We start from the raw sequence: 21,032 nt of genomic DNA, 5'->3' as shown, positions 1-21,032 counted from the left end.
ACTTCTCCCTCCACCATACTTCTGAAGATTGTGAAGTTTCTTGGGGATATGTGCTGCAGCTGCATCTAGAGATCTTTCCTTTCCTAATGCACATTCCTGGAGAGCAGGGAGTATGTTTTATCAGGTCATTTTTATTTTTTGTCCCACATGGTCGAGCATCATGATTGCTGCAGAAGATGTGCCCTCCGATAGGGTGCGCTCCCAAAGGGCCAGCTTGGCTGGGGACCGAAGTCCAGAGGGAGTGGCTTTCTGTTTTGCACATGTGCAGAAGCCCTTGTCCTTCCTGTAGTCTGCAAGTGTTTTTTTCTATGTCCTCTTATCTTATTAGTCACTTTCTTTCTGCTACCAGTTTCTAAAAGTTCTTTCAATTACATATCCAGTCTGACCATCCTATATATTAGATTCTTGTTGCTTTCCAAAAAATTTGAAGTGATCTAGTGTTTGTGGTGTGTTATATTACTGTTTATTTCTAAGTCATTTCTCAGACTGACATAAAAATGTCAGTATTACTCATTCTCTCTCGAATCTAATTAAAACCTCAAACTATCTGAATTTCCTTTCACTTTTATGCATATGTCACCTTCATTGTTAAGCCTTTGAATTTGCCATTGCTCTTTTTACTTTTTTCAGATCTGATATTCAAGTTATATTTGTTCTTATATTTTAGGTCGTTCTTCCCTCTTCCCAATCGATGATGGCTTGCTGGATGATGGTCATAACGATCAAGTTGGGATTTTAAACTCACCCGCATGTTACTCAGCTCATCAAAACGGAGAGCGAATAGAACGCTTCTCTCGAAAAGTTTTTGTTGGTGGCCTCCCTCCAGATATTGATGAAGGTACATGGTCCAGTGATGCAATAAACTACTAGATTATTCTGAGTAATCGATCAATGTAATAAGGTTTCTATGGGCTGAAATTACCTGGAGTATATACAGGATTGGGCTTATGTGTGTTTCAATGAAACTACCTGACTTGTGTCAGACTGTAGTCTTATTTTATGAGTATTATAGATTTTTCACATCTTGTTGTAGCATTCCTTTTTCTACAAGATTTTACTTGTCAAGCAGTAATGGATCTCTTTATTTAATTTAACATAATGTTGACATGGTTTTCAAGCCAGTGATATTTAAAGATTGGTATTCTATACATTTATTATTATCCATATCATTTTATGTTGATTACTCTGACAAATATGCTACTTTAAAGTGAATTTATTTGGACAAAATATCTATTTTTATGAATAATTTTAACAAGGATATTGAACATGTTTTTAATATTTATATTCTAACTTATTTTAGGCTATTTGTACTTTAAAATGTTAAATATTTAAACTAACTTACAAAATAAAGGGTTTTAGAATGAATTCTTAAACAAATTCCTAATGCATATTATTGTATTTTCTTAAGATGAAATTACCGCTAGCTTCAGAAGATTTGGGCCTCTGGTAGTAGATTGGCCTCACAAAGCAGAAAGCAAGTCCTATTTTCCACCGAAAGGTAAGGGTTTTCATTGCTAACATTTGCTAGGGAATCAATTATATCTAAGCAAAAGAGACAATATAAATTACTTCGTGTCTTCTTTTCTAATAAAACAAAACTAATTCCAAAAGGTGCTGTGCCACTTAGATAGTTGAACAGAGTTCCAGGCAGGAATTGAAATATAATTTTAAAAAGGAATTAGAATTGGTTTTTGTGGAGACATAAACGTTTTGGGTTTTTTTTACATGAGTCTCATCTTCCTTTAAGAGGATGGTGAACTATAAGCCTAGGAAAATGGATTGGCACAAATTTAATGAAACAGAATACCTGCTGTCTTTGTTGTCATTGTGTCTGTTTTTAATATTTTTATTGATTTTTAGAGAGAGAGAGAAACATAGATGTGAGAAAGCAACATCAATTGACTGCCTTCTGCACTCCCCCTATGGATGATTGAGCCCGCCACCTGGGCATGTGCCCTGACAGGGAATCAAACTGGCAATCTTTCAGTGTAAAAGGCGATGCTCAACCAACTGAGCCACACCAGCCAGGACTGTTATGTGGTTTTTGAGGTGGTTGTCAGTTTATTTCCTCAAACTTAAAACAAAAAATATACATAGCATGGCAAATCATAGTTTTGGTTTGTTTTTTGTATAATTATAGTTAATTGTAGCCATTGCCAAAGATCAGTATTCCCAAACCTTGTTCTTTCAAGCATTTTTATCATTCCTGTAAGTCATAATTTTTCATGATTTCGGAAACACTGGTGCAGAAGCATTCAGTTTGTGAAGATACCTTATAATTAAGGCAGTGACTTGAGCCCTGGATACTGAGCCACACACGTATGTGTGCTTCATTCTGCAGTGAATTGAGGTTCACCTGTGTGAATATTAGCTTACTCTAATAAATTCTAGAGAGCCACAGATGTTTTGTTTTTGGTAAGAGTATTTTAATCTTTAATGGCTTTCCTTAGCTAGATCATAGTTTATTTACCATGTTTGCTTAATTAATTTTTGTAATATAAACATTTCTTCCCTAATAATCACAAAATAATTAAGGAATATTAAAAATTTTGAATTTAAAGTATTGTTTTAAAATTGAGTAATGTGGAAATAATTATATCAAAAAATAATATCACAAAACATAAGCAGCATTAAAAATATTGAATTTAAATATTGTTTTAGTAAATTAGCCTTTATATTCTCTTTATTATTATAAAACAGTTATAGATCTCAAATGTTCAGCTTTGTATCAAAATTAAAGCCTTCACTTAAAGAAAACCAGTCTTTATTTAAAAAAAAGAAAATTCAATCATATTTAAATTGCTTCTAGTAATTAAAACAGTTCTAAAATGCATTTCTTAATCTTGCATAATTGTACCTTTGGAAGTTTCTATTTGTGTGAGTCCGTTTGATGTCTTATTTATGCCATCGAGTAATGTAATTTTATTAAAATGAAGTACTTCTGTGTCACATCAGACCTTTGTGGCAGTAAAAGCCTTTGTTGGCAGCAAGCAGTGTTTTTGATTTCTATGTAAAACATGACCTCATGCTTCCCTTTGTTTATTGGAACAGATGTGCATGGACTGCTTGATGGCTTCTTCATATTAGGACAGGGTGGCAGTCTCCATGTTTGTTTGCACAGGAATCTTGTCAAGGAAAGGGATGTTTTTAGATCATTCATAGCTATCAGCTGCTGGGGGAAATCACAAAGGAGTATACCAGGAATGTAAATGTTGATGCCATTTTATAATGAAGTCTGCTTTGCCTGCTGGATACATGGCTTATTAAAGATTGACAATTGGTAGCCCAAGGAAAGGAGGAAGTGCGTATTTCCCAATGATAGAAGAATTTAAGCAAGAGCTTGGATTTATAAATCTAAATAGTCTCTAGGCTGAAAAAAATTATTTATCCAAGTTGAGACTCGATTTCAAAGTTCTGGCCCATTCTGAAGGAACCTGTTTTATTCCAGCCTCCCTAAGATAGTTATTTAGTATCATGTGAAAGTTGTCAAGTTGCCTGGGGGATTTTCCCTCTGCGTATGGAAATTCCTGGGCCTTTCCACATGTTCTGTAGTCCAAAAGTGTGCTCTAGATCTTGGTACCCTAAGGGCATTTAGAGAAAACTTCAGGCCCTAATATGCTCCACTGATTAATCATTCCAATGGTTTGAGAAGGCAGTATCACTGCTAGAAAGAGAATGGAACAGCCCAGAGTTTGAAATTATTCAGCCAATTGCTTGCTTGTATTACTGATGTCAAACAAGTAATTAACCACTTGATACCTCAGTATTTTCTCTATCAAGTGGGAATAATGTTCCATAGACGTGTGAGCATCAAATGAAATATTATAGTTGATGTAAAGCTTTTAGCACGGTACTTAATAGTAAATGCTACATATAAAGTAGCTAATTAATTTATGTTTTCATGGGCATTCCAATAGTATATTTGTTCTCCTATAGAAAATATAATGATGCTAGTTCTAGTTATAGGATTTTTCTTTTAATAAAAACTTCTTTTTTCTAAACAGTAATGAAATTTGGGGTGCAAACACTTAACATATTGCCTCATTGTTCATGATTATTGCAGGCTATGCATTCCTTCTTTTTCAAGAAGAGAGCTCAGTTCAGGCACTGATTGATGCTTGCATTGAAGAAGATGGAAAACTCTATCTGTGTGTTTCCAGCCCCACCATCAAAGACAAACCAGTAAGTAATCACCACATGGACTCTAAGCTACAAAAATAAGTTTTCCAAAAATGTTCTGAAATGATTATTAGTGGAAAAGAATTCAACCACCATATTAAGATACAGTTTGAATAATTTACAATTCCTAGATAAAAAATAATAATTTGTTTCTAAATCCTATTACCTAAAATTTTAAACAATGAAAAATCCAGTGCTGCAAAACAGCATAAGCTGTAAAGGGAATAAGACCCAATTAAATACCGTCCTTTTTTTTAATAGGTTCAGATCCGTCCTTGGAATTTAAGTGATAGTGATTTTGTGATGGATGGTTCTCAACCTCTGGATCCCCGGAAAACAATTTTTGTTGGAGGTGTTCCTAGACCACTGAGAGCTGGTAAGGACAATACTAACAAATTGTGCTCTTTTAAAAATCACTTAAGTATGAATTGGTTCAGTAAATATTTGGTAGCTGCTGTGTACATGGCATGTTGGGCAGGTGAAGGGCAGATTCCTCATGCTCCAGTAGTTGCTAACTACAGAATTCTGAGACAAATTCTGAGAACCATTCTTGAAATCATCTAGTAACTGGAGAATTGAGCAGTCATCTGTCGATATTAATAGCTAACTCCAAACAGACTCATAAGGAAGATCCACTCAAATACTTCTGACTTCTTAGGTGTAACTTGCTAAGACATGAGAATTTTATATGGATTGATTTTCATATCTGAGGAAGAAATTTGGAATTTAAAATATTAGCACTTTAGATAAGTGAGTGATAACGTGTGTCGTCGGGAACCAGAGATTTACTGGAAGATGTGAGAGAAATGTATTATAGATGGAAATATCCACTGTACAAGCTTGTTTCAGGATACCATATATCCTGTAAAGTATATTAGTACCTTCCATTGCTGCACCCTCTCCCAGTATGGGAGATTTAGGTTAAAGAACCATTCTCACATGTAAATACTAATAGAACATAACTGCTACAAGGAAAGTTTGTAAGGAATAGGAGAACATATGGCAAGAGAAGGTGAAATAGTCTGATGTTTTAAATATACTTGTAGTTGAGCTGACATGTAAAGACTGCACAGTAGTTTGGGTGGTCAGGAAGGTTATAAGGAGTTTCAGATAAAGGGAAGAGCATATCCAAAGGTTTTCATTGGCGGGAAGCAGATACATTGGAGGGACTGAAAAAGCCCAGAGTGCCTGACTTGGGGTATAAGGAGTGAGTGGAGAGACACGGAAGACTGAAGAAATAAGCAGGAATCTGGGCAGACAGGTTTAATATGTTAATTTGGTCTTTATCCTCAGAGCAAGGGGGAAACCATTGAAGAGTTTTAATAGAAGGAAGCATGATCACATTTGCACTTTTAAAAGTTGACTTTAATGACTCACGGGAGGAGAGCCCAGTTGAGAATAGACAGTAGACAGATTTGGTGGCCTATTATCAAAGAATTCAGGTAGTTGTGGCTTGGATTAGTGGTGGTAGTGGAGAAAGAGCCAAGTGAACAGCTACTGTAAGGGAAATGCAAAGGTTGTATCTCTGCTTTCAGTCTAAGACACTGGATAGATCGTGGTGCCGTGTACAAATTGAGGAACAGCGGAGAAGGAGCCGCTTGGAGGGAGATTTGGGTCTTGGTTTTGAAAGCTGTGGCACCATTCAGAGCTCCTAAGTAGAAATTTCAGTTAATCCATTGCTACATAATACAGGTATATCTGCCTTTTAAAAGTTGATTTACTTGATGCTACTTCCTTTTACATTAGCACTTAACATTACATTTACATGAGTACCTGTTTTAGCTAACCAAAAGGAAGACAAAAAGAAAAATAATTACAACCTGAACAAAAGTTTTCATAGGGAACCCTCCACTTTCAGACAGTGAGGGAAACCTGTATATTTTTTGAGAGACTTACACTTGCTGCTCTTTTGCAAATAAACTTTGGGTGGGGGAGAGATCTGAAGCAGAGAGATAAGGGTATTGCCATGATCCAGGTGAAAGTTGGAATGGGAGGTTAGTGATGGAGATGAGATGATTAGATTCTTGATGTGGTTTGAAAATCAGGGTCACATGATTACATGTGCAGTGGGGGAAAAGATAAAGCCAAGAGTCATGACTTGGCAACTTCATCTTTCCCATTGCTTACTAACTGAATCAGCAAAAACTCACAGGAGCAGGTTTAATGGGAAGGTGGAAGATCAGAAGTGCCATTTGAATACACTGAGTGTTGCAGTGTCTGTGAAATTGACAATATGAGTTGTCCAGTAGACAGTTTCATAGATGAGTCTGGAGTCCAGGGGGGGAGGCCCACAGTAGAGGAATGTAGCAGCTGAGAACAGACAGGTGGTAATTAAAGCCATGGCACAGGATCAAGTCACCAAACCCACAGTTGTAGAGAAGTCCAAGGACTGACTGAAACCAGGAGTACTCTGATGTTGAAAAGTGAAGGAGTTGAGGAAGGACTAGCAAGCAGACCAGGAAGGAGTTACAATGAAGTAGAAGAAGAGTTAGTAGAATAACATATCCTGGAAGCTAGATGGAGAAAATATTTCAAGGGGATAAAAGAGATGAACTATATTTAATGCTGCTTAGATTGACCATTAAACTATATTTAATGCTGCTTAGATTGACCATTGAACTTGACAGTGGGGTAGATGACCTTGACAGGAACAATTAAAATGAAGTTATGGGATGAAAGTTTGGTTATGAAGGGTTGAACAAAGAAGAAAAGAGAGGGATTGGGGAGTATAGAGAACTTTTTTTTTTTTTTTTTTTTTTTTTTTTTTTTTAAGCAATTAGGGGAATAGAGAAATGAAGCAATCACAAAGAGGAATAAATAGAGTTAAGAGATTTTTAAGATGGGACAAATTACAGTATTATTGGGAAGGACCCAGTAAAGAGAGAAAAATCACTTGAACAGAAAGTTGAGAGGGGATTTGCTAAAGTAATTCTTCTGTAGTGAGAACAATTGGAATCTTAGTGTAAAGTGAAGGGATTGGCTTAAAAACAACATTCAACTTTTCAGATGGAAGGGGTGTACCTTTGGCATAAGCATTTCTGGAAGCCCCCTTTGGATGATGAGGTACAATAGAAAGTTTATTTCCAATTCTGTGGAATCCTATCCCTTCGGTAAAGCTAGAAGCAGAGTCAGTGTCCAGAGTTTCTTTTCCATGTTGGAGCTGGGTCCTGTTCAGCATCAGACTAGTTACAGTCCATTAGTTCATTGTGTGGTGTGAATGCAGGAGAGCCCCAAAGACCAGAGTCGTCAAGATTCCCAAGAGCAGCAAGAGAAACCAAGAACATAGAGAATGAATTCCTTTGTTCAGGGGATTAAAGATCCCAAATTTGCCCCCTTACAGCGACCACGCCCATTCTGGCCAATGACCTCTGCTCCCAGATATGACTGACAGCAATCACCTTCCCTGGTCTCCAACCTTTCTGGCCATGTATCTGTCTTGTCAAGTCTCCTGGGGAGTATAAAGTTGTAGCTGCTGGTGAAGCTGTTCAAATGACGTGCCTATAATGGCTGGCTTCCCCCTTTGCATCTCTCCTATGTATGTATATAAAAGCCTAAGTGGCCAGAAAAACTGATCGACCAGTCGCTATGATGAACACTGACCACCAGAGGGCAGACACTTAATGCAGGAGCTGCCCCCTGGTGGTCTGTGTGCTCCCACAGCCAACCTTCCGTGGTCAACCAACCTTCCCCTGTCCCTCCTCCAATCTGCAGGCCCTAGCCATTTGGGCCCCAATCAGGACTGGGTGAGATGGCCCCAATAGGCCCTGATTGCCTGTCAGGCCTAGGAGACCCTGCCCATGCATGAATTCCGTGCACCAGGCCTCTAGTTATTAATAACTAGGTTAATTACAATGGTATCAAAACTATGTATCAAATTGACATTTACTTTTTAAAAAAGCATTTAAATGTTGATTTACTGTGTTCTCTCACATTTCATTAAGTTTCTTTTTCTTTTCAAGTGGAACTTGCTATGATCATGGACCGGCTGTATGGTGGAGTTTGTTATGCAGGAATTGATACAGATCCTGAGCTAAAATACCCTAAAGGTGCTGGTCGAGTTGCTTTCTCCAATCAACAGAGCTATATTGCTGCCATCAGTGCTCGGTTTGTGCAGCTTCAGCATGGTGATATTGATAAACGTGTAAGTTGCAATTGGGAAATCACTTCTGTCTTAGATAAGGTGCTGATAAGAAGAATAATGATGAGTTAATATGATTCAAACATTGAATATTTTTATATTCCTTTAACTCTAAAATGTCAAAGTTTTTAACATAGTTTAAACTTTAGGTATAATATAAAAAATATATTTTAAGGCATGTTAAAAATTGTTATTAGCCAATAAGGTCTTAATATTCTTCTAACCATAGAGGCAGAACTTGGTTTAATACTCTGGAGCCAGATTGCCTGGGGTCCCCTTTCCACTATTTGCTCTGTAATTCTGGGCAAATTAACCCCCTTTTGTGCCGCTTTTTCCTCAGTTATGAAATGGATAACAGTAATAATATGACCCTCACAGTTATTTTTTAAAATATATTTTTATTGATTTCATAAAGGAAGGGAGAGGGAGATACTGAAACATTAGTGATGAGAGAGAATCATTGATCAACTACCTCCTGCATACCCCACACTGGAGAGCGAGCCTGCAACCTGGCATGGGCCCCGACTGGGAATCGATCCATGCCCTCCTGGTCTATAGGTCGATACTCAACCACTGAGCCGTGCTGGCTGGGCTTGCTCACAGTTATTTGAAGCTTAAATAAATTCACATATGTTGAAGCACTGAGAACAGAGCTTGGTACTAAATGCTATTTAAGTGCTACTTATTTTTCATTTGTTATAAATGATATATATATAAAAGCCTAAGGGACCAGCTGACCAGCTGGTAGTTATGACGTGCACTGAACAGGGGGGGGAAGGCAGATGCTCAACGCAGAAATGGAAACCACTGGCATGAAAACATGGGACAGACTGATGAATCTCAGAGGGAAGCAGGGAAAGGGAAGGGCGGGAAGAGATTAACCAAAGATCGTATATGCCTACTAGAGGCCCGGTACACAGATTAGTGCACCTTGGGGTCACTTGGCTTGGCCTGTAGGGATCGGGCTGAAATTTGCTCTCCAACATCTCCCAAAGGGTCCCAGGTTGCGAGAATGTGCAGGCCAGGCCTTGGGACCCCTACTGGTGCATGAATCTGTGCACTGGGCTTCTAGTTTAAAATAAAAATGTATTCATATTTATCTAAAGAAACACAATAATATGCAAACAAACTGCATATACAAAATAATAATCCTAAACTTTAAAACAGTTTCTCTTTAGTAGTATTGTTAGGTCATCACAATAAGAACTTTTAGGAAGTCCTACTAATGCTAACTGAAAACTAGCCACCCCATTGTATAATTCTGAGTACCAATTACCATCTACTAGTAAAATAGGGGAAAGGATTGGACAAAACTCAGTTATTCATTTACAAATCTATTTCATACTAAAATCTGTGAATTGTTTCTATATAAACCTAAGCAATATTCTAAAGTTACCATGTTTATATTTATAGTACAGATGACATATACTATGAATATTAGGTAAATTAACTTTTTATATTCTAATTAGTAGCTTTAACTTAAGTGCGTTCTTATGTTCCAGTGTAACAATGTTTTGAAGCTGCTTCTTGGGGACTATTTGCACAATAAAAGACTATTTGGGGCACAGGGGAGTTGATTAACTAATGCTAGTTGACCATGCCATTTAGAAAAGAAGTACAGCATAAGTTCTGTTCATTACATGCAGAGTGTTTTATTTGTTTCCCTTGTTACTTAAAATATTGGGGGGGCGGGGGGGACAAGAATGGGCTCTGCTTTTATTCAAATATGAAATTTTTTTGAACCTTAGAATTTCTCTAATTCAGTGGTTTTGAAACTTGGCTGCACACTACAGTCACATGGGAGCTTTAGAAAAACCTTGACATCTGGGTCCCACCCAGAGATTCTGCTGTAATTAGTCTGGGATGCAGCCAGTTCTACCCAGGTGATTGGAATGTGCAGCCATGCTGTAGACCACTGATGTAGGCTAACCCCCACTCTTGCAGAGAAGTGATAGTCACAGAGGAAATTATTTATATTGTGCATATTTGTAGTTGTTTAATATTCAGAAGCAGAGGGAAAAGATTGTTGCATTGTCATACCTCCTACCTCTTTGTTTCCAAAGTGAGAATGGAGGACACTTATTTGGGGCAGAGTATTGATTCTTAAATAGCAACTCATATGCAGAGCAGGTGAATGAGAAACATGCCTTCTTAAACAGGCTTTGAAATCCCTAAGAGAAGCTTATTTTTCCAGATATGTGCTACTAAGGTATTATGGAAAATAAGAATAGGTTAAGAATTGTTGAAACTCTGTTTCACACATGCAAAGTTAAATAGATATTAGTATTAATCAGAAATAAGTAATGAAAAGAACTGCAAATATAAACAATGGAATCCATTGCCTTCCTATGAAAGGTTTTTTCTACAGTTCTTTTCATCAACTTTTAGATTGTTTCCAGTTATAATTATTGTTATTACAAATAATACTGCAAAAAACACCCTTACATATACAATTTCTGCACAAATGCAAGTATTTCAATAGAATACAGAGTAGAAATTGTTGGGTCACTATTTTTTACTGTGGACAAACACTACCTATCTCAGGTCAAACTACTAATACACTCCAGTTTTTCTGCCCTCCTCAGGAAAGGTTGAGGTCTTAGGCTGCCTAACAATGTTCATTCGGACAAAGGTAATAGTAACCTTTGGTTCAGAAAAAAGCAAGAAAGCAAGGCTGTCTTGGCTAATAGTAGCTAATGCTAATTTACAGAGTATATACAGTGGCACTGTCCTAAATGGTTTTACTTGCATTATCTAGTCTTCACTGGATTGGGCAGGTTCTTTAATCCTCATTTAACAGATGAGATTAAGAGATTTAGCAGTTAGACCTTACTGGAGTCTGAGGTCTTCTAGCAAGTCAGGCCTTCACAGTGGGACTTTGACTTTCTATCTTATAAATCCACAAAAGTCTAGACATGCCCGTAATAACATTATCCATGGCCCCGGTTCTGAACCAGTTACGTACAAGCAGGTACAGCTCACCTGTGGAGAAGTGCTGCCAGGTCGGTGCTGTCCGGGTGGTGCCAGCTCACAGGTGGAATTGGGACGAAGGTACAAATCTGTAAAAACCATTTTGTCTGCTTTTTCACTCACAGTAACCTCTGAAAATATGAATGCACAGGCATTTTTATGATGTTACTTCAGGAAAGTCAGGGTGGAATGTTTTAGAAATCAGATTTTTGTAGTTTTTAAAATTATTTTCTGTCATTGGAAAATACAGTAAATACCATTCAGTTTATAATCTTGTGAGGATTACATTGCCATACATATAGCAAAATTACCAGACCAAGTGCTTATTTAATCACATGGTCAATTAGGAGCATGAAACATCATATAAAAAATGATTAGTTCAAGAACAAAGTAAATTTTCTAACCTATGTGGTAAAGCATTTCTTAGGAAAACTGCCTACTTTCTCAATGGTCAATGCTGTGTTGTCTTTTTCTCTAGAGCATATTTTAGATTATTACTAAATGATTTCTGAAGCAGACTTGCTAAGACATTGTCATCTCCCATCTCCTTTTCTAGGTGGAGGTGAAGCCATATGTGCTAGACGACCAGATGTGTGATGAATGCCAGGGCGCACGCTGTGGTGGGAAATTTGCTCCCTTTTTTTGTGCCAATGTCACTTGCCTGCAGTATTACTGTGAGTTTTGTTGGGCAAATATCCACTCTCGTGCAGGACGTGAGTTCCATAAGCCATTGGTAAAGGAAGGTGCTGACCGCCCACGTCAGATCCACTTCCGCTGGAACTAGGAGTAGCATACCTGCCTCTGTTGGACCAGGAGAGAAAGGCTGCATGTGGCTTACTGTGTCTGAAGATTCTGACATGCGGAAGAAATAAGTGCATTCTTCTGCTTTCACCCAGCTCATACATGCATCTTTATCAGCAGCCAAAACACTACAAGCCTCTCGTTTTTCACCAAAACCCTACATCTCAGGCTTACTAATTTTTGTGATATTTTCATGTTAAAATAAAATGTTTTTTTGTATTTTCTCCAAGTTATTTTTGTATGTAAAGTTAAAATTAGATATGAGAATGTTTTGCGTAGGGGCAAACAGTCTGCTGCTATGTAGTGGGTGAAGCGTGCACTTATTTCTAAACGTGGGTTTTTAACTTCAAGATCTGCCCCAGAAATTTACCAAAGGTAGCAAAAATAATAGTGAAGATGGAATATGTCTGCTACAAATGCTTATTTTTATTGTTGCTATTTTCAGTGTATACATAAACTAAAATTAGGGTTGATTTTTTTGCTCTCCATTTTGACTTGCGAGAAATAATACCTCAAGATAATCTGATTTATTAGCTATTTTTAAACATTTTTAATCACAAGCTGTATTAGCTTTGCTGCTATATAGGTGTTATGTGCAAATGCCACCTATTAATACGGGATTGAAAACGTTAGAGACACACTGCATTGCAGATAAAATGCAGGCAGCACAATATGGCCTAAACTGCCATAGTTTTAGAATGTGAAAAACAATGCATGTTTACTTACCTGTATACACCATATGCATGCACTAGAACTATTAATAACAAGAGGTGAGGTATTGCAAATGTTCAAAAACAGCTCTCTTGACTCTAGGTAGCATGAACAAATTATAAAATTTGTTTAGAAAAAGCAAACTTGCATGCATTATTGTGACTTCAAGTTTAAAAAATTGCCCTACATGTGTACAATATGCATATTAGTTTTAGATTAGAGAGTGCAGCCATTTTGTGATCTGGTCCATAGTGGAACTCGATTTTATGCAGACTGGATGTAATACTTGTAATCTCTGTGCAATTTTGTGACGTGCGGTTCTAATTCATGTGCAGTGATATAGTATAGATAAAAGACTGAATAAAAGAGAAATACTAGACTTTTAAAGAAAGTTGATTTTAGCCCCTTTGATAGTTCACGGTTAAGACATCCTTTATAAACCAAAGATGGCCAGCACACTGCTAACCAGTCACCAAATGTAAGACCCACAAGAGGCCCATATTTCAATGAGCGAACTTGATAGGAGAATGCAAAACTTTGGCAAACCTAAGTAAAGTCAAAATGGAGATGGGAAAATATACAGATGGCTAGTTGCATAAAATTCAATTTTACCTTAAAGACAATGGTGAAATCTGGCTTGAACTTGCTTACATGTTTGATCTATGTATATTGGGGTCTTCTGTCTAAACTGGGGTCACTGTTGCATGGAACATTGTTAATGGTTAGGAATTGCTTTTTTTTTTAAATTTTGATGAAGGAATTTTGGTAATGGCTTTGCTTGCAATTTTGGGAAAAGTGGCATGGAAATGAGCGACAGCTAATCAGTTTCTCTTGGTACTGAACACTATTAGAAAATCAGTAGGGATGTTTTTCTCTTTAGAGCATTTTTAATGTAACCAGCCCCTGTATTTTAATGTCAGAGTTACTCTGCAATCTAAGCAAAGCACCAACAATGGTAAATGTTTGTTTTTTTAAATGCAGAACTAAGATTCTTGACTCTAAAGAGAGAAAATTACAAGGGGTATTGTCTTCAAGCAACCCCTTGGGACAATCCTTCATGTGAGCAAAGTGTTGATCTTAACATTGGTTGTCTCTGGTGTGCTTTTGTACTGTACAATACGGTTCATGTCTAACTCTGCTGTTTTATTGTGGTTGTGGTTCAAGTTTTTAATGTTTAAAGTTGATGCTGTTTTCAGAAGAGCTTTTTACTAATTTATTTGTCAATGTTCCCTATTTGTTACTTAAACCATGATCCTCCAAATTTTTGGAGTATTCTTTTCTAACCTTAACCCTGCCAACCCTGATCCATTTGACATTTGTTATGCACTATTTTTATATCTCTGTGAGAGATTTTTCCAACAGTCAGCTATTTTATGGCACACTTTTTTTGACTGATGACATCTCCTTTGCTATACCTCAATTTTTGGAATTTAGGAAAGAAATCAGTAGTTTTGCAATGTTAATTATTTAGATATTTAATTTCGCAGATTTTTAAACTTTATTTTCATAATTTCTGCTTAATGTTTAAAATTTGAAGAGCCTTTTCATGTATTAAATAATGAACACTAGAATAAATTATATGATGAAAATAATTGGAGATGTTGAAAATCACTTTCCCTTCTTAAACAGAAATAAATATTGGGAATGAAGGGAAATGTAAAAGAACACCCTCTTTGCCACGGGTAAAAATGACAGAAATGTATGGTTTGTTTTACCTTCATTTCTGTTGCAATTGAAGCTTATTAGTCTAATGGTTTGTTCCTCCCCCCCTAACCCCTACCTCTTTTTTTTTTTTTTTGCCTTTTATGTACTACATTCTTATTTTCTAACTGTTGAACACTGTATTGAAATTTTTTTAATTTACAGATCATATTTATTTTACTATTTTTGTAGAAAATTATTAATTTTGATTGTATTTTTGTATTTTCAAAGCTTCTTCACTTATGTTCTCTAAATGTTCTTATTGCTGCCCAAAAGTATGACTGTGGAGGAAAAAATACTTTAAAAATCCACACTTTTTGTTAAGAAGGAAACATTTAGCATTTATATATTTGTGTATGGAAAACACTTGATATTTTATCCCTGTTGCATCTGGCTGCATAGAGCCTCTCCTCAAAGATGCTACAAAACTTGAATATAACACATTTTGGAAGGCTGACTAACCTCGATTCTGTGTTGTGATGTGCAATACTGTTTCTAATGTTTGTATAAAAAAAAAATAACAGTGTAAACCTTTTTAATGCAAATTTATTTTTTTCATTGCATATTTTGCAGATTTTATCCACAGTGTCATTTTTTACTGTCAGAAAAGATACCCCTTTTGTCATTGCAACTATTTTTTAAATCCAGAAATCTTTGTACTGATGTAAATGATTGTAGTTATTTTGGATAGTGTTTTGCTAACAAAAGGAGAGACTTTTTTCATGCATATTTCTATTTTGTTTTTTTGGGTTTTATTTTATTTTAATAGTAGTAAAATACTTGGAATAATTTTTCATATTCTTGTCATTAATATTATTTTGTATTTTTATGTGGAAATATATAATTTTATGACACTAATTGCTAAAGTTTATTTTATGTTGAATTATTTTTGGAGCTGAAATCTTTGTAATATTAAAGCAACTAGTTTCTAATTCCCAGTTTCTGTATAGAATCGCACAAGTGGTTTATGGAGTGTTTGGATTGTAATTATAAATGGTTCTTTGATATGCAAATTAATATTTTCAGTTGATTTTATTTTATATTCCTAATGGGGTGTTAAAGCCGTTTTTTATTTTTTTCTAAATAAAAAGAGAACCCATGCTTTTATGGACACTAGGTAAAAACCTTCAGCTTAAAAGTTTTCGTTAAAATATTTTAGTTTATTTTATTGTTAACTCCCAGGTGTCTAAATCTCCAGTCTGTCTGTTGTACTGGTAATTTAACTCTGTAATGGAATAGTTTGCTGCCAACTATTTATATTAAGTAATTTTTAAATATTTGTAATATTGTTGACTGACTAATAAACTATTAAGTTATTGGCATAGTTGTGGAATCTTATTCTTCGAATTTGTCAAAATATCTGTAAACCATTAGTAATACCTTATTAAAGTTTCATGACATGAATATCTTACAAGGCCCAGGCTGATTCTACATTTAGAACAAGTGTTGGGAGGGGATTGTGGAGATTGGAGTAGACCTTTTGCATCAGTTCTCCCACATTCACCGTCCACCCCCACATACATACCACAGATATTGCAGTCATTACAGATCATCAGTGTGACCATATCTAAATGCCTGCAGCACTCAAAAAAATAAAAACTGTTGACCATTTTACTAAATGCACAATTCTCGTGATGCTTCCTCAGAAACCTTGCAGTTGGAAGCCACTTTCTTGAAAATTTTTACTTGATTTCTGTACAACCTGTGAGTGTTCAGTGACAACATGGTAGAGAAGAGGTATAGCGATAAGTAATCTGGGACCCAGGTTCCTCATGCTCATAACTCGATCAACTCTCCTTTTAACTTCAATGAAGTTTGAGTTCTACTTGAAAATCTGTGTGCAAGCATGGGGCAGAGGAAGGAAAGCAGCCATGGCTTTTTTAGAATCAGAGAATCAAAAACAACTTTCTGTTGTACCTCTGAGGACATAGGTATCCCAGAGAAGGTAAAACGGTATGTCCTCATATTCTGCAAGACATCAACAAAATTTCTTAAATTGGCTAACTTGGCCTTATCAGCCCCTCATATGCTGCTCTAACCCAAGCCCTCCAAGAAAACCATGTATCATCACACATCTGTATTCAGTGGATGCTGCCATTTTTCTATTTGGACTCTTACTTTCTTCTTGCCTAACAAATCCTCTTCCACAACAAAAGCCAAAAGCCTCTTTGCTCTGTATTCTGGCTTATTTGGAAGACTTGGCAAGAACTTCACATTGTCTTGACTGCTGCTGGCATGAAGATCATTTGTCTTCCAGGGCTCCCCTATCCCTTTGTTATGTAAGAAAAGAATAAACAATATTGATCAAGCATAGGACAATAAGCATATGGGACCCTTGGTTGCCAGACCGCTTCATAGCCTGGTAGGTGAAAAGTCAGGCTAACTTAATCTCAATAAAACATACTCTCAGAGATAAAATACACTATAGTAATCGTGTACCAAGTGTGATCAGAAGGATGTTCTACTGAAAGGATTTGATATCTTTGAAATGATGTTACTTGATTAAACATTCACAGAGGAGTTAGCATTTGACTTCAGTTTTGGCATGAGCAAAGAATAGAAAGAACTCAAACTGTTTCTGAGAGAATTACTTGGAGATCTAATTTACCAAAAGGGAGAGAGAAAATGTTCAGGAAACGGGAAGACGGCGACACTGATTAATAATAATAAATACATACTTAGTCTTCATTTTTGGCACAGAGCTCCTAAAACCATTGATCTAGATGCCTGTCCTCACATCAGCACTACACAGTCTGGATGACTGTGTGACTAGTACTTGTATTAATAAAACAACAGCTGCTAAATCCACTTGTCCTTGAACAACTGCTTCAGAGTCTAGAATTAGCTGTTAGTCTACCTGAGCACTTCCATGTGATGTCTTCCCGAACACCAGCCAAGAACAATTTAGCTAAAAGAATGTGTCATCCATAGACCAAGAAGGAAGACACTCAGCACTTTGAAGTCAGTGACAGTATCTAAAATGTTGAAGCAATCGCCATGCCAACAAAAGCTGTTAAGCCTACATACTGCACTCAGTTCCCAGTAAGCAGCAGCTGTGCAGAACACTGAGGCCAGGGTTCAATAAAGCAGGCTTCCCAACCACTTCTGCATTAGAACCAAGGTCCACCCCAGGCAACATTAACCAAGCCCACAGTGAGATTAAGAAGAATTTTAGCGGAAAGTCATGAGTTCAACTTCAAAATGTTATCAAGCATGTGACAGTGAATATAAAGATTAGAAGGATGGACTAGTGGATGGATGGATAGATGATAGATGATAGATATGAATATGAAAAAGATAAGGGCAATTCTAGTAACCAACAATTTCAATAACGTTAACATAAGGGTGAGAAGCGTGCAATGGGCCACAAGTAAGTAGCCCAACCTAATGATTTAAAGAATGTTTCCTGGAAGAGGAACGCAGAGGTTCGACATGAAGGATAAGTAAGACTCAACCACAAGAAAACAGGTGAGATGAGTATTTTAGGGAGAGGTAAGAGTCTGAGCAAAGAGCTCAAAACAGCCTACTGTGTGCTTCTCTGGGACAAACTGCAAAGCTGGGCATGGCAGACGATGAGGCAGGAGATCTCACAGTGCCAGCTCACAGTTTTCAAGACCCAGCTTCACTGCCACCTCTCTCAGGAAGCCGCCTTTGAATTAGTTTCCTCTCTACCCTGACCCACTCAAGCTGGGATTACCATTTTCTCATCTTCTCGTCCTCACTGCTTTGTTGTCTCTCCGTGCCCAGATCCTGGCCCTCCGTGGGCAGCAATGATGGCTGTGTCCAGGCATTCAGGACAAAGCCCAGATCCGGTGGGATCATGAAATGGGCTTCCCACAGTGCTAATCCAGTTTGTTAGAAAAGCAACCTTTTAACAAATATATGCCCGCTTGCTGTGATCTGGAAAATGATCAGGCTTGAGGAAGAAGATGGGCATTTTAGGAAAAGTTAAGAGACATGAGTTCTATCCCTAGTGCTGCCCTCTTACGTTATAATTTCAGGCCGCCTCTATGCATGCCTGAGATTGAAGAAGAAGCTGTACTGTGTCAGCATCCAGGCATCAGTTGCCACATGGCAGGCACAGGGCAATGATATCAGGAGACAGGCAGTGACATGGTATGTTACCTGGGCTCTGTCTCTGCATAAGCTCTATCATAATTCAAAAGACTATAGTTCTTTACAACTATGGGTGTCAGCGTTAGCAATAGCAAACTCAAAGTTAGACTTCTGTTCGTGTCTAAACATCCCATGTGCCTGATTCAGAACGTTAAGCAAAATTTTAATCAAACAATAGGCTCCTGAGATTTTAGGAGCCTTGAATACTTTACAGTATTTTAAAGGTACATTTGACAAATATTTTCTACCAAATAGTGAAGTGGCATCTTGCACCCACCTGCTCACCCAATTACCTGTGAACTGAGAACTTGCCAAGCAAGGAAAGCCATCAGCTGAGTTAGATGTTGTTAACAATACAAATGTAATAGTCTGCCTGCCAGAGAGAGAACCAATGGGCGGAGACATATGGGAGGAGATTTATTATGGAAATTTGCTCAGGCTGCAGAACCAAGAAGGCCGGTGTTATGACTCAGTCCCAGTTTGAAGTCCTGAGAACCAGACACTCCAAGGTCCAAGTGACACATTCCCTCTCACGGTGACTCTCCCTCATGTAAAGCGGATGCACCGTCCACATCAACAAGGGGGTTTGGTTTGCACGATGCCAGCTGCTCTTCAGTCAGGAAGGTAAAAGGCAGTTCCACGTGCGGCCCAGTTGTCTTGTGTGGGTGCCTCTTAGCTTGTCGGGCTCTTTTCTCCTCTGGGCTTGCGCATGAACTGTTCCCTCTGCCTGCAGTGCTGTTCCCCGAGATCACTCTCAGTCTTCAGATCTTAGCTCCCCCAGGCCCTCCTGTGTCCACACAATCTCAGGTCAGTCCCTCCTTTCGCCTCGCTCTCAGTGTCCTATCTAGTTCAGGGACACCGACATGCACATTCTTGGCCTCAGCTGTAACCCCAGCCAAAGTTTTGGTGAAGGATTCCTTGCAGGCGTGGACTTGCTTGGGACTGACCGCTCCCTCCCTGCGCTGATGGGAGAGGCCCAAGGAGATAGACACACGGAAGGTTTTTGCAAGGAGCATCTTCCCAAACCGGCCCCAGGAACAAAGACTTTCCCTCAGAGGACAGGATGCTCCCCCTGCAGGGGTGGAGCTGGGTGTGGGGGGCAGGGCTGGGTGGCAGAGCTGCTTAGCCTAGCGTCTCTATAAATATGAGCTGAGCAAAGATGCAACAGGGAGAAACCTGAATCGGAACGTGACCCTTGGATCCAGCTCTCCGGGGACAGGACCTACACAGGCCCTTTGTTCCAGAGCTGGCACACGGTTCCCAGGCAGCAAGGGCCAGTTTCGGGGTGACATGTGACACCATCAGGGAAACTGGCCTTGGAAGACCCAGGAGGGGCTGGGCGAGGTGGTGTTCGTCCGAGGCAAGGCCTCATGCATGCCGGGATGTTTCCCTTAAACAAAGGTCCTTTGGAAAAGAGAGAGCAGCTCTGGCTGCTCCTGGTGATGAGAGTCCTCCATGTGCAAGGGAGTTGTGAGGAGTCGGCTCCTTTAACTGTCAGCTAACTGTGTCTATTTACCTCTGTGTTGGGGCATCATTGTGCCAGAGGTCAGATAAGTACCAAGGTCAGAACACGGACGAGGGGCCAGCAAGATGGGATAAGCCTCAGTTCTAATAATGGTCACATCAGCTCTGCTCTTAGTCTCGTGTATTCCTCAGAGCATTTCCACGAGGGAGGTGCTCAGATGAATCACATCTCACAGATGCATACCTGAGGCTCGGGGAAGCAGAGGAGGGTCCCTGACATTACAAAGCGGGCAGCTGTCTGATTGGCAATTCAGGCTCAAGCCTGCCAGTCCCTCAATCATGATGCTTTACTGGTGGGGGGACCTCAGGAATTTCCATCCTGCTTCCCAGGGTCATTTCCAGATATGTAAAACATACCTGATGGTGCTCATAAGATTTGAGGAGTAAATGAATGCATTCAAAAAGCATTTCTGAAGAACTAGAGGTGTTCTTCATTCAGGATATTGCATTCAAAGAAGTTGTCCAGAACAATGTCTGGTGCATGGATGTGTCTATTTCATTGAATATGAAAGTGAACATGTCATCTTTGTCTGACACACACAACCAACCCTCCTCTCCCCTCCCTCCCACAAATTCCAGTCTAAAGAATTCTCTGTTGAGTGTAGAGTTGGTGCGAGGCAGGACCCACTTTCCCAGTATGGTAACCTGTTGGGACAGACCCTCTCTCTCTTTCTCTCTCTCTCTGCACTCTGTGCACCTCCCCTCTGCCAGCCAGGGGCAGGTGCATGACAAGCTGGGCTGGCCCATCCCACCCTTAGATAGATGAACCCCTTTATCATCCCAGTGGCCAACGCACGGAGGCCAGGCTCACAGGTCAGCCCACCCGCTTGCCCAGTTCCCTTGCCTTTCATCCATTTTCCTGCCTCAGCCAGGTCTAAGAGCCAAGTCTAAG

At 38.6% G+C, this 21,032-nt stretch overlaps 1 protein-coding gene across 1 annotated transcript in view; it reads left to right on the top strand.

Annotated features, from left to right (window-relative positions):
• CPEB2 (cytoplasmic polyadenylation element binding protein 2) overlaps window positions 1–15,820 on the top strand; it is a 59,507-nt gene extending 43,687 nt beyond the window's left edge. The window contains 6 exon segments of the mRNA XM_036420283.2: window positions 668–838; window positions 1,409–1,498; window positions 4,064–4,182; window positions 4,441–4,555; window positions 8,139–8,320; window positions 11,844–15,820. Coding sequence (XP_036276176.2) covers window positions 668–838; window positions 1,409–1,498; window positions 4,064–4,182; window positions 4,441–4,555; window positions 8,139–8,320; window positions 11,844–12,071 — 905 coding nt within the window. The 3' untranslated portion in view covers window positions 12,072–15,820.
• The last annotated feature ends 5,212 nt before the right edge of the window (window positions 15,821–21,032 follow it).

Source organism: Pipistrellus kuhlii, unplaced genomic scaffold, assembly GCF_014108245.1.
Source record: "Pipistrellus kuhlii isolate mPipKuh1 unplaced genomic scaffold, mPipKuh1.p scaffold_m20_p_1, whole genome shotgun sequence".
NCBI classification, from domain to species: Eukaryota; Metazoa; Chordata; class Mammalia; order Chiroptera; family Vespertilionidae; genus Pipistrellus; species Pipistrellus kuhlii.
The sequence above is the reverse complement of the archived record's forward strand: the minus strand, read 5'-3'. Positions and strand labels throughout refer to the sequence as shown.